At 47.1% G+C, this 17348-nt stretch overlaps 1 protein-coding gene across 6 annotated transcripts in view; it reads left to right on the top strand.

Annotated features, from left to right (window-relative positions):
* Window positions 1-17348, top strand: part of APBA2 (amyloid beta precursor protein binding family A member 2) — a 240048-nt gene that overhangs the window by 156896 nt on the left and 65804 nt on the right. For all 6 annotated transcript variants that reach the window (XM_050800112.1, XM_050800114.1, XM_050800113.1 and 3 more), the window contains exon 4: window positions 15092-16082. In XM_050800112.1, the coding sequence (XP_050656069.1) occupies window positions 15132-16082 (951 nt within the window). In that variant the 5' untranslated portion in view covers window positions 15092-15131. The remainder of the gene's footprint in view (window positions 1-15091; window positions 16083-17348) is intronic.

Here is a 17348-nt window from a genome sequence, read left to right as displayed (position 1 = left end):
ATCTTATTACCACAAAGACCTGGGATACCTGCAGCAGGGAGTGGTGGAGGAGAGGCTGTCAGGCCAGCCCTTAACAGCACAACTCTCCCTGTTCCTTACTCAGTTCCTCCTTATCCTCCTGGCACCCAGCTCCCCATCAGAAACTGTGAACCCTGAGAGATGATGGGGCCATGGACCCTTCACATTTTTGTCATGTTCATTATAGTGGTTCTCAGCCTTGGCTGCATGTCAGCTACCCAGAGTGTCCAAATTCTCCTCACCCAGAAATTCTGACCTCATGGAGCTGGGACAGGATCCAGGAATTGATACATTTTTTAAAACTCCCCAGGTTGATTCTAGCATCCAACTGGGGTTTAGACCTAAGAACCAGAGCCCGCCAGTTTTCGTGTGGTGTGGCCTTTCCTGCTGATGACGTCAGGTCTAGCTGAACACTGATGGGCACTGACATGTGTCTGATGAATCGAATGAAATAAAAGCAGGTTTTGGCTTAATGTACTTCCCAAAATCTATGAAGAGATCAACAGAGGACATACGGTGCTGTCCAGGATAGAGTAAGCCCACTAGTGCCCATTCCGCTCACTGATTAGAACTCAAAACTCTGAACAGAACGAAAGGCAGCCCCATTGGGAAGGGGGTTAGAGTTGGAAGGCCCAGCACAGTAGAACTGAGTTTCTGTGGTTGGGTTTTTCCCTCCTTTGATCTGAGCGCTGACTGATTTGGGAAATAGTGCGGTGGGCAGAGGCAGCAGAACTCTGTGAGAAACCCATCTTTCTGGCCAGGGAATTGAAAAGAGGAGCCCTGCAAGCTGAAGAGTAGGAGGGATCCCCATTTTGTTTTGTCTTTTCCTCTCTCCTGGCCCTGCTAGACCCAGAGCAGTAGCACCTACAAGCCTGAGAGAAAATCCAGCTCTGTGGGTAGAGGAACCGGTTATTGTATAAAGGTGGTGGAAGAATCCCCGTTTTTTTTTTTTCATCTTTCTCCTTCTGCTTTGCCCTCAGCAGGGGCTGTGGTTGCAAGAAACTATGAGAGTGTGATGTGTTAGGCTAAAACTCTGAGATAGCCCCAACTTTATGGGCAGAGGAACCAGGAAAAGGGGCATCTGGTAGTAGAAGAATATGGAAGAAATCTTGGAGAGGGGAAATCTGGAAAAGAAGATTTATTTAGGTTTCTGAACCAACTCCATGTATGGGACATACCCAGAGAACCATAGCAAAGGCTTTGGAATTAAGCTGCAATATAAACCATGGCCCAGGTCCCAGACTTAATCCCTGAATAGCTCGTGCTTGAAGCCAACTCACAGAGCACAGCAAAGGGTTTTGAAACCGCACTGACATTAGCACCATCCCCTAATGAAGGGGAGCCGGAGCTTGTGTTCTGAACCTGAGTGGATTGATCGCCTGGTGAAGCAGACACATGAGAATCAACATTCTCTACATTCTCATTCAACATTTTCAATCAGCGTTAAAAGGTACATATTAAAATGGTCTGGGATGCAATCTACAATTATTTGGGATACAAAGAAGCAAAAAAAATCTGACCTTCAGTCAATCAATTAAAAATATTTTTTAAAGGAGCAATTCTCAAGGGAAAAGGCAATTAACAAATGTCAACCCTGAGATGACATAGATGTTGAAATTATCAAAGACTTTAAAGTGACTGTTATGACCATGTTCCATGAGGTAAAAGATGGATACTTCTGAAATTAATAGAAACATAGAAATTTGCAGCAGAGCAATATAAACAAAAAAGAAAAAAATAGGAATTTTAGAATGAAGTAAAAATATTACTGGATGAGCTCAAAAGCAAATGTGTATGACAGAAGAAAGAAATCTAAGTTAGCTCTAAGTAGATCAATAGAAATGATCCTGAATAGAAGAAAAATGAGTTTAAGAAATGAGTAGGCTGGGTGTGATGGCTCATGTCTGTAATCTCAACACTTTGGGGGAGGCCAAGGTGGGAGGATCCCTTGAGCTGGGAGTTTAAGATCAGCCTGGGCAATATGGTAAGAACTCTTCTCTACTAAATAAATAAATAAAATTTTGCTGAGCATGGTGGCACACACCTGTAGTGCCAGCTACTCAGAAGGCTGAGGCAGGAGGATCACTTGATTCCCAGAGGTTGAGGCTGCAGTGAGCCATATTTGTGCCACTTCACTCCAGCCTGGGTGACAGAGCGAGACCCTGTCTCAGAAAAAATAAAAAGCAATTATTAAAAAAAGGTATCATTTACAATAGCATCCCCCCCAAAAAGAAAGAAATATGTATAAATAAGAAAATATGCAAGATCTGTGTGCTGGAGACTAAAACATGCTGATGAGAGAAATCAAAGACTCAACTACATGGAAAGACGTATTTATATATTGGAAGATTCAGTATAGTTGTGAATTCTCCCCAAATCAACCTCTAGATTCATTGCAATCCCAATCAAATTTCCAGCAGGATTTTAAAAAATAGATATTGATAATGGGATTCTAAAATGTATATGGAAGAATAAGGGATCCATGGTGGAAACAATAGTTAGATCCCAGGTGAAAAAATATTCCTGATTACATGTGGGAGAATTTCCCAGATGAAAAACAAGGAAAGCTGGGCGCGGTGGCTCAAGCCTGTAATCCCAGCACTTTGGGAGGCCGAGACGGGCGGATCACGAGGTCAGGAGATCGAGACCATCCTGGCTAACACGGTGAAACCCCATCTCTACTAAAATACAAAAAAAAAAAAATTAGCCGGGCGAGGTGGCAGGCGCCTGTACTCCCAGCTACTCAGGAGGCTGAGGCAGGAGAATGGCGTGAACCTGGGAGGCAGGGCTTGCAGTGAGCTGAGATCCAGCCACTGCACTCTAGCCTGGGCAACAGAGCCAGACTCCGTCTCAAAAAAAAAAAAAAAAAAAAAAAAAAAGAAAAACAAGGAAACTCTGAACTTTGAATAAAGGGCACATGATCCTTATGGACTTTTTTAGTTCGCTAGGGCTGCTGTAGGAAGTCCACAGACTGGGTGGCATAAACAACAGAAGCTTACTGTCTCAGTTCTGGAGGCTGGAAGTCCCGGGTCGAGGTGTCATCAGGACTGCTGACTCATGAGGGCTGTGGGGGAAAGTCGGTCCCGTGCTTCTCCATTTGCTTGTGGTGGTTTGCTGGCCATCTCTGATGTTCCCTAGCTTTTAGAGCCCTGCCTTCAGCCCGTTTGTGTGACTGTCTCCACAGTTCCCCTCTTTAAAGGACACCAGTCCTGTTGGGTCAGGGCCTACCCAAATTATTGTATCTCAACTAATTATATCTGCAGTAATCCCCTCCCTCCCTGCCTCCTTCCCTCCTTCCCTCCTTCCCTCCTTCCCTCCTTCCCTCCTTCCCTCCTTCCTTCCTTCCTTCCTTCCGTCCTTCCTTCCGTCCTTCCTTCCGTCCTTCCTTCCGTCCTTCCGTCCTTCCTTCCGTCCTTCCTTCCGTCCTTCCTTCCGTCCTTCCTTCCGTCCTTCCTTCCGTCCTTCCTTCCTTCCCACTCTGTTGCCCAGGCTGGAGTGCAGTGGCCTGATCTAAGCTCACTGCAACCTCTGCCTCCCAGGTTTAAGCAGGTCCCCTGCCTCAGCCTCCCGAGTAGCTGGGACCACAGGTGCGTGCCACCACCTGTATTTTTAGTAGAGACAGAGTTTCACCGTGTCAGCCAGGATGGTCTCGATCTACTGACCTCATGATCCACCCACCTCGGCCTCCCAAAGTGCTGGGATTACAGGAGTGAGCCACCACACCCGGCTGCAGTGATCCTATTTCTAAACAAAGTATATTCTGAGGTACGGGGGATCAGGACTTGAACATATGCATTTTGAGGGGACATGATTGAGCCATAACATGGCTGTGGCTTATTTTAAATCTACACAGTGCCGTGTGCACTTGGAAATGACTAGAAAAATGTGAAAATCACAGGGCAACGAACAGAAACAGATTTTTCCCCCTTGAATCTTGTGGCCACTTCTCTGGAGGTGACAGATATCTTTGTCTGTGAGGATGGATCTGGTAGAGGGTGTATTTAGCAGTGTACTTCTTCACACAGGGTCCTGGCAGCTGCAGAAGCTGCGCCCCTTTCTCCAGCATTTAGGAAAAAGGTCAGTGCTGGTAACGTTCTGTGTTCAGTTGCCCTCTTATCTGGGTCTCGCTTTTCCCCTAAAGGCATCCAGGAGCAAACATGACATGCAGAGGTAGACTTTGCCAAGGCACCACTATTTCCAGAAGTTCGTGTGGGAGAGAGTAGACTTCTTACTGTAACCCAGAAAGAACAGCAAATACCTGCCGGGCCAGAAGTGCGCGCAGTTACTGTGTTCCTGTTATGGCATTAATGCCGCTTTCAGGTGCGGACTACATTGTGAGAGATTGAAAATGCCATTTCCTGGAGACTAGTATTGATGATGAAGGTCTGACAGCAATTTTAATGATATTTAAAGGGCAGATTATCGCCTTTTGCTTATTTGGAGATGAGGATGCAGTGGGGCAGATGTCCCAGCATATTCAATGCCCAGAAGGAAGAAGTTAGGCCTGACATTAACCCCAGGCCTCTTCCAAGGGCTGCTGAGACTTAACACCCTTCCCACCACAGAAATGTCACCTGACAGGTATGGCTGCCCAAGGCTTCCCGGGCTGCAGAGGGCTTTCAGTCCGTGGTGCTTGTCTTTTTTATGTTATTTGTCTGTAGAAGTACTGTAGCCAGGAATGACGAGAGGAAGGAAATAGGTACCATCGTCCCATCACTCGAAGGCAGCCCTTGCTAACGTCTTAATGCATCTCTTCACAGTTGATTCTATGTTTATTTGGTTGTGAATAAATCATAACAATGCATATTACATGCTAAGCCTTTTGTAAATATTTCAGACACCACAAAACTGTCTTGTGCATATGCTAACACTGATTTACCTAGGATCCTGTTATTGAAGGTTTAGTGTGTGCTCAATATTTTTGTCCATTTCACTGCCATTTTCCAAAGAGAAACACATCCTTTTGTGACTCTAAGCTAGGTTAGAGAGCCTTGTTTGACAGTGTTGGACATCAGTATGGTTTTTGGAAGATTAATTTATTAGTGTCTTTTCAGAGCTTGTAGTTGCCCGTGATCTTGAAGTGAAATACTTATTCAGTGACTTTTGTCTGAAATGCTTGGACTGATCATGTAAGCATTTTCCAGGACTGTTCAAACCCACGTCGTGTATAGTGAAAGCAACTAAATTATATTTGAAAGGAACAAAATAATATTATCTTTACAACATGCGAGACCAAATGGGGGACAAGATTGGTGTCAGGAGCAATTTGGCTGAGTCTGTTTCTCATTTGTATGATACGTTTTCACCCAGCCTGTATTGTGGTCACTGAATAGCTATTTTTCATCTGGTCTGCTATATTACCAGCTCTTCTAAGCACCAGCTAATGCTATTTTCCCGTGCAAAAGAAAAACATGGTTTAGAATAAGGACACTGGAGCCCTTTATTGTTGACAATGAGCCTTTATTTCCCACATCTCATTAGGATGTTTCAGGAGGCGAGTGGTGAGCACGGTGTAGGGGGCCGCATTTCCTATTGATTTATGTGCTGTTATAGAATTAATTGAGTCTGGACATGGGGACTCATTTTCTTGGACATGTAGCAGGTAATCATGCTTCTCCTGTACATTTGAATTGCTTTCCAGATGGTGTGTTGTACAGGATTTATCTTTAATATGATTGACTAGAAGCAGAGGACCTGTGTATGTTTGCATACATGCTCTGCAGTGCAAAGCCCCCAGCCCCCACTGTAGAGACGGTTAACTCCCTCCTGGGCTCATCTGAGGACCTGGGCCTTGGATTGTCACTGTATGTAGCAAAGACAGTTTCAAAGGGTCCTGGATAAAGGCCCTGGGAGGAGAGAAAACGCCTATAGTATATTATGAGGGAAACACAGAATAAACAGCATTACTTATTATGCAAAACCAGGACATAATGTGGGTTCAGCAGGGGAATAGTTAGTGTCTTAGTCAGCTCAGGCTGCTATATCAAAAAACACCATAGACTTCGTGGCTCCAACAGCAGACATTTATTTCTCACAGTTCTGTAGGCTGGGAAGTCTGTGACCAAGGTATGGGCAGATTCAGTGTCTGGTGAGGTCTGTCGGCTTTCTGGTGCATAGGTGGCCGTCTTCTTTCCGTGTCCACACATGGTGAAAGGGGCAAGGCAGCTCTCTGGGTTCTTTTTCTTTTCTCTCTCTCTTCCTGCCACCGCCCAGGTTTGAGCGATTCTCCTTGCCTCAGCCTCCCAAGTAGCTGGGATTACAGGCACACGCCACCATGCCTAGCTAATTTTTTTTTTTTTTTTTTTTGTATTTTTAGTAGAGATGGGGTTTTGCTATGTTGGCCAGGCTGGTCTCAAACTCATGACCTTGTGATCTGCCTGCCTCGGCCTCCCAAAGTGCTGGGATTACAGGCGTGAGCCACCGCGCCCGGCCTGGGGTCTCTTTATCAGGGCACAGTCCCACTCATGAGCTCCACCCTCATGACCTCATCACTCCCCAAAGACCCCACCCCCTAATGCCATCACACTGGGGGTCAGGATTTCTGCATGTGAATTTTGTGGGGGAAGGCAGACATTCAGTCTGTGGTGGTCAGATGATCCCTATTCAGCTGGGAAATAGGATGTAGCCATTAAAACGATACCTATGGAGAGCTTGTTGCTTACCCCGTGTTAAAAGAGAACAACGTGGATCTGTGTTTACAGTAAGGTCTCAGTTATGCAAAAGAGATGCACAGATAAAAGACTGGAAAGAAAGAAACCACCAAATGAACACCGGCTTTCTCCGGGTGGGACAACTGCGAGTGGGCCTCCATTCTTCTCTGTTTCCTATTGAGAACACTGAGCAAAACAGATTGTAGTCCTCGGTGCTGGAAAGTAATGTGCCCTCAGAAGCAGTCACCCTCTGAGTACAGAAGTCTGCCCACATCAGTTTCACAAATGATGTGCTAGATGATTAGTCATATCTGCGGCTCTCTCCTGCCCTCCTACAGGGTAGCTGTCCCCATATAACAGTTGTGTCCCTAGAAGGAGTATGCAGTTAAAGTAATTGGAGATCTTTTGACCAGACGTTTAGAGAGTCTGGCAGCCCGGAAAGCTGGAATTTGGCAGCTATGTGGGACCTTCCTTCAGGCACTAAAGGGCTTTCTGAAAAAGTTGCTTACACATTGAGGTGTCTTAAATGGAATTCTTTATCTAATCAGACTGCAAACTGCTTCTGTGAAAAGGCAATGTGTTAGTTCCTTGCAGGAGTATGCTTTTGGTGAACTAAATGAGATACCAGAAATCCAGTAGGAGAACTCTTTCTTTGAAAGAAGCACTTATTTCTGCCTACATTTTTGCCCACCTTTCCTTCTCACCTCCCCTTGACCACACCCTACCTTTGTGGCTTGGGAATTATCTGCTGTGCTCTGCATAGCCGCGTCCTGCCAGGCCACCCACCTTTGCCCTTGTTTGAAGAAGCTGGGGACAGTTGTCCTCGTTCTCCATGCCCTGGAGTAGGGGAAGAAGGCTTGGAATGTGGAGGGCCTAGGCTACCAGGGGAGGGCCTTGTATTTGTTGACAAGGAGGTCAGATCCATTCCCTGGGCAGTCATCAGAGACCTGCAAGCCTCTATTTAGAGCAGAGTTTTCTTTTTTTTTTTTTTTTTTTTTGAGATGGAGTCTGACTCTGTCGCCCAGGCTGGAGTGCAGTGGCCGGATCTCAGCTCACTGCAAACTCCGCCTCCCGGGTTCACGCCATTCTCCTGCCTCAGCCTCCCGAGTAGCTGGGACTACAGGCGCCCGCCACCTCGCCCGGCTACAGAGCAGAGTTTTCACGTGCAGTCTTTGGACCTCCGACATGAGAACCACCTGTAGCTCTGGACCTGGCCTTTGGCCCACCACCTTGGAATCTTGGACCATGAACCTGCACACTCTCCAGGGGGGCCTTGTGCCCACCACAGTGAGCGAATCACTGCATTGGAGGAGTACGTCTTGGCTTTCCACAGGGACTTCTCCCCGCTTTCCGCAGTCCCTCTAAGATGCACCCGTATTCCATTGCAGAGATGCACTTTGCATACACAGCCAGGGACTGTGTCACCTGGCCACAGCCACTCCCAGCCACCTGTGTCAGCAGAGTTCCCTGTTCCCATCTAAGACATTCACCTCATCAGGCATCCTCTCCCGGACCACTTCATTGACATTTTCCTTAACTCCCTTTATGTAGTGTTTATGGAGTTCAGGCCTGCACTGGTTACTCTCTTCTTTAACTCACTTCAAGCCCTGCAGGCACATACTGTCATTTTCAATTTCCTAAGGAGGGGAAGGCCATCTCCCGATTAAATATCTTGCCCCAGGCCTCACAGTAAACAGAGGTCTGAATTGAAACAAGGACCTTCAGTCTTCATCTTTAACAGGCGGGCTCTTTGTCTTACACCAATAGTGCCCCGGTAGGTTCAGTGTAATTCTGTGGAGTCTTTGAAGACGTGACTGCCTTCCTGGGCAGCTGCTGTGGGTCGCTCACCCTTTGTACCCATGGGAAAGAGAACTGGATCAGAATGTCTGTGGTGTCAAACTCAGGAAAAGAGCTGCCGTTAGCCAGTGCTGGCATTGTAGTCATGGTGAAAAACGGGATCATTACCAGTCCACAGCCAAGCCACATATTGCAGCCTGAGGCAACAGGAAAAATCAAGAATACCAATCCTATCTTCATTTAAAATGTTGATATTTTGTTCATCATGGATTTATTTTGTATTAATTTTGATTTTTAAAGCATTGCATTAAAAAATATTTATTTTGATTGCTGAGGTTTTTGGGGCCTCCCTTGTCTCCCCCTGGTTCAGCCCTGGTAAAGTGAAAGCATTTTCATTACAATGAGGAGTAAGTCAAGGGTGCCTCTTACTGCCATTGTTAACTGTGCAGGGAAGTGCAAGGCAGGATAGTTAGACAAGATGACCACATGCTGGAAAGGGGAAGCAAAATGGTGACTTCTGAAGGTGACATCATTTACCTAGAAAAACATTATCAACTAAAAACTATTAGTATTTAAAAATAGCTTAGTAAAACCTATTTTTACAAAATCAGTATCATTTTCTTCTGTATAGCAACAATAACCAGGTAAATATATAAGGAAGAGGAGATCTATTCACAACAGCCACAAAAATATTATATTTAAGAAAAAACTTAATATGAGATGCCTACAGCTATAAAGAAATTTACAAAGCTGTTGAGAGGCATTTAAGGCTTGAATAAATAGGAAGATTTTTTTGGGGTGAAATTGGGTAAAAAGACTCAGTGTTGTTAAGTATGAAAAATTTCTGAGGCCGGGCGTGGTGGCTCACTCTTATAATTCCAGCACTTTAGGAGACCGAGATGGGCAGATCACTTGAGGCCAGGAGTTGGAGACCAACCTGGCCAACATGGAAAAACCTCTTCTCTACAAAAAACACAAAAATTAGCTGAGGGTGGTAACACGTGTCTGTAATCCCAGCCACTCAGGAGGCTGAGGCACAAGAATCACTTTAACCCGTGAGGCGGACTGCCATGAGCCGAGATCGTGCAGCACTTTAGCCTGGGTGACAGAGTGAGACCTTGTCTCAAAAGAAAACAAATTCCCTAAAGTAATTTATAACTTAAAGTTACTCCAGCCAAAATTTCAATGGAATACTGGGGACACCTGAAACCACTGACTCCTAAGTTCTTTTGGGAGAATAAATGTGAAAATAGCAGGGGAAGATGAAAAAATGAGAATAATGAGAGAGAACTTGCCTCACGTCATATTAAAATATGCTGTAAAGTCATAATAATGAAAATGGCATGGTACTGTTTCTGGGCAGATAGAAATGACATAGACTAGGAAGTCCAGGGACAGATCTAAGTTTATGTAAGAATTTAGTGTATGATGGCCTGGCATGGTGGCTCACACCTGTAATCCCAGCTCTTTGGGAGGCTGAGGCAGGTGGATCACGAGGTCAAGAGATCGAGACCATCCTGGCCAACATGGTGAAACCCCATCTCTACTAAAAGAAAAAAAAAAAATTAGCTGGGTGCAGTGGCGCACACCTGTAGTCCCAGCCACTTGGGAGGCTGAGGCAGGAGAATCACTTGAACCTGGGAGACGGAGGTTTCAGTGAGCCAAGATCACACGACAGCATTCCGGCCTGGCAACAGAGCGAGACTCAGTCTCAAAAAAAAAAAAAAAAATTAGTGTATGATATGCAAGGTGACCAGCCATCCCAGTTCCTCTGGAACTGAGGGTTTCCTGGGACATGAGACTTTGAGTGTTAAAGTTGAGATGGTTGGTCACTGTAAGACGTGAGAAACAGAATGGTCTATTTAATAAAGGGTATTGGGTTATCTAAGTAAAGCTGTGGTGCCCACACTTTGCTGTATATTGGAATCACCTGGGAAATGTTTAGGACTACTGATGCCTAGTTCCTATCTGAGGCATTCCAGGGTCATTGGTATGAGGTGTGACCTGGGCATCAGGATTTTTAATGGGTAACAAAGCTTGAAAATCACTGGGGTAACCATCATGGGGAACACGAAGCTGCTCCCTACCTTGTATGTGTAAACTTTCTCATGGGTTAAATCTATGTAAGGAATAAAGGATTCTAGACAGTGACTGGATTTGCTTGCTCCAAGGGAAGAAGTTTGACCTCTTCCATGAAAAGTCTGGAACTTCTGGAGCTGGGGGCAGGTGCAGCACACAGACTCAGGGAGTTTCAGGGGAGCACCTTATTCCTGTGCCTCTAGGAGGGGTGGACATTTTCCCTGGAAGCAAACAGATCTGGCTGAGGACAGTCTATCTCTGTTGTACCTAAAAAATACAGGCACCTCTTCACATCTCAACAATGAAGTCCCAGATCACCACTCTGACTGCCTCCAGCTCACCATAAAATCATCTCCCACTGTATATTACACTGTCCAGCCATCCACCACTCGCTGAGAGACCTGCACTGGTGTCTTAGGAACCCTTTGTTGCCAGCAAGAGCAAAGACAGGTCACATGCCACATCTTGCTGAAGTGAGTTAGTGTTTTGGAAGGTCAAATGGAGGAACTAATTTATACCACAAAGAAAAAAAATATGAAATGGGTGCTATGAGTGTAAAGTTAAGTGATTTGGAGGGCAAATTCCAGAGATATTCCAGGAAGAGAAAAAGGCCATTGGGGAGAGAAATAAAAAAGAAATAGCAAGAATCTTCCTGTAGCTAAAGATGTGGGACTTGATACGGAAAGGGCTCAGCAAATGAATCTCACGTAAAATTAATGAGACCCTCATAAAATTAAAAAAGACCCTTATCCAGACATAGTTGGCTGGAATTTCTGAACTCTAAGAGTGGAGAGGAAATTGTATCAGCTTCCAGACAGAAGGAATAGATTTTTGTAACAAGGTAAAAAGAATCTGATTAGTAGTATTAAAGTGCACATCTGCGAGGCTGTAAGCTAGAAGACAGTGGAACAGTGTTAGCAAATTATTGTGAAAAGGATGCAATGCAATAATCTTATACCCAGCAAAGATATCATTCTGTGTGAGATCAGAGCCATTTTATAGACACAAAAGGGTTACCTCCTAACTACACAAAATGACTCTAACAATTATTTTTACAAAATAAAAATGAAATCCCCCTAAATAGTTCAAGAGAAAGAAATGCAAAAAGTATAGGAAGCAGTGGTAAGTGATGAATTGAGTAATTGTAGTCCAAATTACGTGGTTGTGGTAGTGTTACACATCTGGGATAAATTTTCTGAAATCATTTGAAGGCTTGGAGAGCTAGTGGGAAACACCAGTGGAAAATAAACTCCTGGTTCTGTTGTGGTTCTCCTACAGTGTCCTCAGTGTTTTCATTTTTGAAAACTTGGACAGTATTTTAATAGGATCGGAGACTGTTCCATGTTATTGTAATGTGTATTTTAGTCCTTATGTCTTATACTGGCCTAGAGAATATTTTATTTGGTGTTGGTATACATATTTCTATGTGCACATCACAGATTTTATCCCCGCGGATGACGGAGAATTTGAAGTTAAGAAAGCAAGAGTACTGTGTACTTTAGTTCGTTCTCTAACAAGTATGTACATACCTTCAATGTGCACAGCTTGGTGTCTAGAGCCTGGCGAGGTACAGGGATGCCATAGAGACGGCACCGCTATGCAAGGAATGGGAGCTGTGTGCTCATGTGCCAGTGATGTACCATCTGCCCTTTGTGTCCTGACAGTTAAGACATGGACATCTGGTTGCGTGTTAGCAGCTGCATTCAGCACATGCTTCTGAGAGACCGTCTTGAGGAATGTAGTTACTGGTGATTGTGTCCGAGAGTTGTGGTTGCTAAGTCCCTGACATCACTCCTGCAACCTGTCTCTTGTGACTGGCTGTCCTCTGTGAAGATAAGAAATCTGGTGTCAAGTTGTGTGTGGTCTTTGCGGCAGCTCAGTGTTCTTGATGTGTCCTCTGACACATCTGGGTCGCTGATGTCTTAGTGAGTGCTGGCCACTTGTTCTCTTCTGGGGAACAGCTCTTTTGAATTGTCCTGCCAGTTTCTGGGTTTGGGAATGGGGTAACAGGCCCTGCAGGGTCCTTCTCAGTGACAGTTTTGCTGGTGTGGGACATCTTTGCTGTCTGTGGGCCACTCTAGGGAGAGTGCTGAGAATCGTTCTGCTACTAGTGATGCTCTTGAGACACGGCCATGGACGAGCCTGTGCAGGTGGCAGAGTAAACATCACTTCTTTCGATGTCAAGTGTCCTTGGAGTGAATTCACACGTTGGAAGCATGTGGCTCCATCAGTAATTGTGCCCACACTCTGAGTGTCGGGACTGGATGAAATAATTACCTCCTTCTTCGTTCTTTTGGGAATGTTCATACTGCTGTAACTGTGACTATCTGGTACACTCAGTCTCATAACAAGATGTGTTTTGGGCACTACTACAAACAAGGTGCTGTGTTGGGAGCTCTGGGGGATATAATATGGAAGGCCTTGAGTTTGTGGCCTAAACTAAAGAGACAACAGGGGAAGAGGAGGTACAGGAAGGCAAGATCAGAGCCCGGGGAATGGCTGCTGAGGGTCACTGATAGCTCCTCTTCATCTTCACTCCCTGCTCCCATCTGAGCCCAGATCCTTTGCTTCTGCCACCTAAGGTGCTCGCTGAGCCACTTCTCCACTGTCCTCTCTACTGTTTTAGTTTAAGCTCTCCTTTTTTTTTTTTCTTTTTAAAAATTGCAGTAAAATAGACATTAAAAATTTACCATTTTAAGCATTTTCAAGTGTGAAAGCTCTTAACTGGACTACTGGAATATGTTTTTTTAAATAATTGAACTATCATACAAGCAAAAAGGAATGTGTAATGTAAAAGTACAGTTTAAAGAATATGACAAACACTTGGGGAAACACTTAGCTTAAGAAGTAGAACGTTGCCGGGCGCGGTGGCTCACGCCTGTAATCCCAGCACTTTGGGAGGCTGAGGCGGGTGGATCATGAGGTCAGGAGATCGAGACCATCCTGGCTAACACGGTGAAACCCCGTCTTTACTAAAAATATGAAAAGTTAGCTCGGTGTGGTGGGGGGCACCTGTAGTCCAGCTACTGGGGAGGCTGAGGCAGGAGAATGGCATGAACCCAGGAGGTGGAGCTTGCAGTGAGCCGAGATGGCGCCACTGCACTCCAGCCTGGGTGACAGAGCAAGACTCCATCTCAAAAAAAAAAAAAAAAATAGAACGTTAAGCAAACTTTTGTACGTCCTCTGTGCCACTTTCCTGATGCTAGCCCCTTGCTTTCCCCTAGCGGATAGAATAACCTTTTCAGTCATCTCCCTGCCTCTAGCCTCTGTCCCCATGCCAGGCCTAGAGAGACAGGGCTAAAAGAAAAAATGTTGATAATTGCTCAGTGACTCTGCATGTGTCTTAGTCTGTTTTCTGTTGCTATAACAGAATACCTGAGACTGGGTGATTATATAAAGAATGGAGATTTGTTTTTGACAGTTCTGGAGGCTGGGAAGTCCAAGGTCAAGGTGTCAGCATCTGGTAAAGGGCCTTCTTGCTATGTCATCCCAAGGCAGAAGGTGAGAAGGTGAGGGAGAGTGAGAGAGAAAGCAGGAGAGAGCTGAACTCACTTTTATAACAAACCCACTCTCACAATAAAGAACTTCCTCCCAAGATAGAGACGTTAATCCATTCACGAGAGCACAGCCCTCATGACCTAATCACCTCTTAAAGGTCCCACCTCTCAACACTGTTGCATTAGGGATTAAGTCTCCAACACATGAACTTTGGGGGGCATATTAAAGCCATAGCAGTGTGGTTTGGGGGATAGAGTGCAGAGTCCGGGGCACGGGGTCCAGGCCCTCTCCCAGTTTGGCCTGCCAGGTCTCTGCAGCTGCCCTGTCACCCCATGATACCTGCAGGCTGCAGCTGTACCCTTTGTCCTCTTCCCACCATGGCCGAGCAGTGCTGTCCCCTCTCTTGAGCCCTCCAGCCTACCATGCTGGGGACTTGTGTTGAGCTTTCCTGCACATTGCTCAGCCTGGATGGTTCCTGCACATCCACTTCCTCTGCAAGCATTGTTCGGTTTGAAGGGAAAGAGGAGGGAGAGGATGGGATAAGCCTGAAGGGGAAGGGACCCAAGTTAGTCTTTGAGGGGCCATGGATTTAGATTGGGAAGAGTTAACATCCCTCCTCATCGGTCCTCATTATGTCTTCTTAATGAAAGCTGCTCGTTTTCTTCTTGAGAGCAAACAACCCGATCTTATGACCATTTGTCTTGGTCACCTGGGCTACCCAAATTGAGTGAGAAGTCAGGAAGGAGCCGGTGGGTTCTTGGGGAGAGGCAGGTATCCTGGCGAGTTGCCGGTGCCTCCCTTGACTGCTTTTCCTGGAGCTCCGTGTGCCCTCATTCTTCTTGGCGTGGATGCATGTTTTTCTGATGATGAGTCAGCCGGGGTGGGGATGGCGCATTGTTTGAATGGATGTGCATTCACATTGCTGTGGGAGAACGTGGTGGGAGGTGCTGCGGGAGAACGTGGTGGGAGGTGCTGTGGTGAAGTGGCGCCACATGTGGCTGGGCTTTGTGGAGTTTTGACTCTGTCCTTCCCAATGTTCCTCCCCACAGTGGCTGCCTCTGGGTGATGATGGCCGCATGAGCACCCGCCATGGCCCACCGGAAGCGTGAGAACGCGGGGAGCGGCATGTTGGACCATAGGGTGAGACCGGGTCCTGTCCCCCACAGCCAGGAGCCCGAGAGTGAGGACTTGGAGCTGCCCTTGGAGGGCTATGTGCCCGAGGGCCTGGAGCTGGCTGCCCTGCGGCCAGAGAGCCCCACGCCCGAGGAACAGGAATGCCACAACCATAGCCCCGATGGGGACTCCAGTTCCGACTATGTGAACAACACCTCCGAGGAGGAGGACTATGACGAGGGCCTCCCTGAGGAGGAGGAGGGCATCACCTACTACATCCGCTACTGCCCCGAGGACGACAGCTACCTGGAGGGCATGGACTGCAATGGGGAGGAGTACCTGGCTCACGGCGCGCACCCCGTGGACACTGACGAGTGCCAGGAGGCGGTGGAGGAGTGGACGGACTCCGCGGGCCCACACCCCCATGGCCACGAGGCTGAAGGCAGCCAGGACTACCCGGATGGCCAACTGCCCATCCCGGAGGATGAGCCCTCTGTCCTTGAGGCCCACGACCAGGAAGAAGACGGTCACTACTGTCCCAGCAAAGAGGGCTACCAGGACTACTACCCCGAGGAGGCCAATGGGAACACGGGCGCCTCCCCCTACCGCCTGAGGCGCGGGGATGGGGACTTGGAGGACCAGGAGGAGGACATCGACCAGATAGTGGCAGAGATCAAGATGAGTCTGAGCATGACCAGCATCACCAGCGCCAGTGAGGCCAGCCCCGAGCATGGACCTGAGCTGGGGCCTGGGGACTCTGCAGAGGCCTGCCCACCCATCAAGGCCAGCTGCAGCCCCAGCAGGCACGAGGCGAGGCCCAAGTCACTGAACCTCCCTCCCGAGGCCAAGCACCCCGGAGACCCCCAGAGAGGCTTCAAGCCCAAGACCAGGACCCCAGAAGAGAGGCCAAAGTGGCTCCCAGAGCAGGTAGGACTCTGGCTGTCCCAGGGAAGGGAGCAGAGGGGCCCGAGAGCAGGGGACCTCAGGGTACAGGCCTCACAGATGCTGAAGTGAGGTAGTTGGGGGTGCTGGGTGCCTTACAGTTCTGATGGTGGCTGAGCTTGTCATCGGTCCAGTTGGGAGACGTGTTGTGTGGAAGCTCCGGCCACTCTTAAGCTCACCCCTGAGACTCAGGAGTGAAGCCGGTTGAGGGCTGAGTGGCGACTCGTGTCTCGCAGAAGACACCCCTCCTCCCACCCTAGAAGAGAGGTTTGATTTCGTGCCCGCTGCCCTGGGTCTGCTCATGGTGGGACAGTGTCTGGGAGAGCCCCTCCATCCTCAGGGGTGTACTCAGACCAGCAGGGCAGTGGCAAAGACGTGGGGGTGCTGGTGCTCACACACTGCTGTGGCCAGTGTTGGGTGGCCTGGAGCCTGGGGTGGGGGCCAGAGTGCATTTCACAGTGGACGCATCTCTGAAAGCCCGGGGGCCTTGGCCTGGTGGGTAAATAGCTGTGAATAACTATTTGGAAAAGGATTTTTTGAAGATTTGACAAAACCTCGGGGAAGAAACGCATGTTAATGAGGGCAGTGGATGTCAACATAACTGTATTTTAATTATAGCAAAGTCAGCGTGCATTCTAATAAACACATTTGAAAAGCTGCCTTCCAAAAAAAAAAAAAAAAAAAAAAAAAAACGAGCCTCACAGTGAATATATAAAGACGATGTGATTATTGGACCTGTGTGAAGTAACTTCTATTTGGCCAAGTATGTGGACTGCTGTCATATTTTTTAAAGCCTTAACTATTTAATATTTTTTTCTGAGAAGAGTTCATGAATTTGAGAGAGAGAGAGAGAGAATGTGTGTGCGTGTGTGTGTGTGTGTGTGTGTGTACTGAAAGCTTGGGTTTGGAATGGAAATCATATTGACCCTTGGATTTTCGGCACTTGTATTTTAATGTCTTATGTTCCCTCTGAAGAACATTAAGTGTCAGTTGACTTCGCTTTGCGGGTGTTCCTGTCATTCACAGCAATTCCGTGTTTACAGGAGGCTGTGGGATGCATAGGAAGTCCCACAGTGTTAGTGGATGTTGGGGGAGTTCACCCCTAAGGCCAGGAGGCTCTGGACCCTGGGTCTAGGCTTTAGTCCAAAGCAGCTTAAAAGTGTTTCTTTGGTCTTCAGCAGGGCATGGGCTTGTCCCACAACAGTGGTGAAGGCACCTCAGAGATTGACGTGGGCTGTGCAGAGCACGTGA

Source organism: Macaca thibetana, chromosome 7 (genome assembly GCF_024542745.1).
Source record: "Macaca thibetana thibetana isolate TM-01 chromosome 7, ASM2454274v1, whole genome shotgun sequence".
Classification (NCBI taxonomy): domain Eukaryota; kingdom Metazoa; phylum Chordata; class Mammalia; order Primates; family Cercopithecidae; genus Macaca; species Macaca thibetana.
This window is presented reverse-complemented; position numbering and strand designations above follow the sequence as displayed.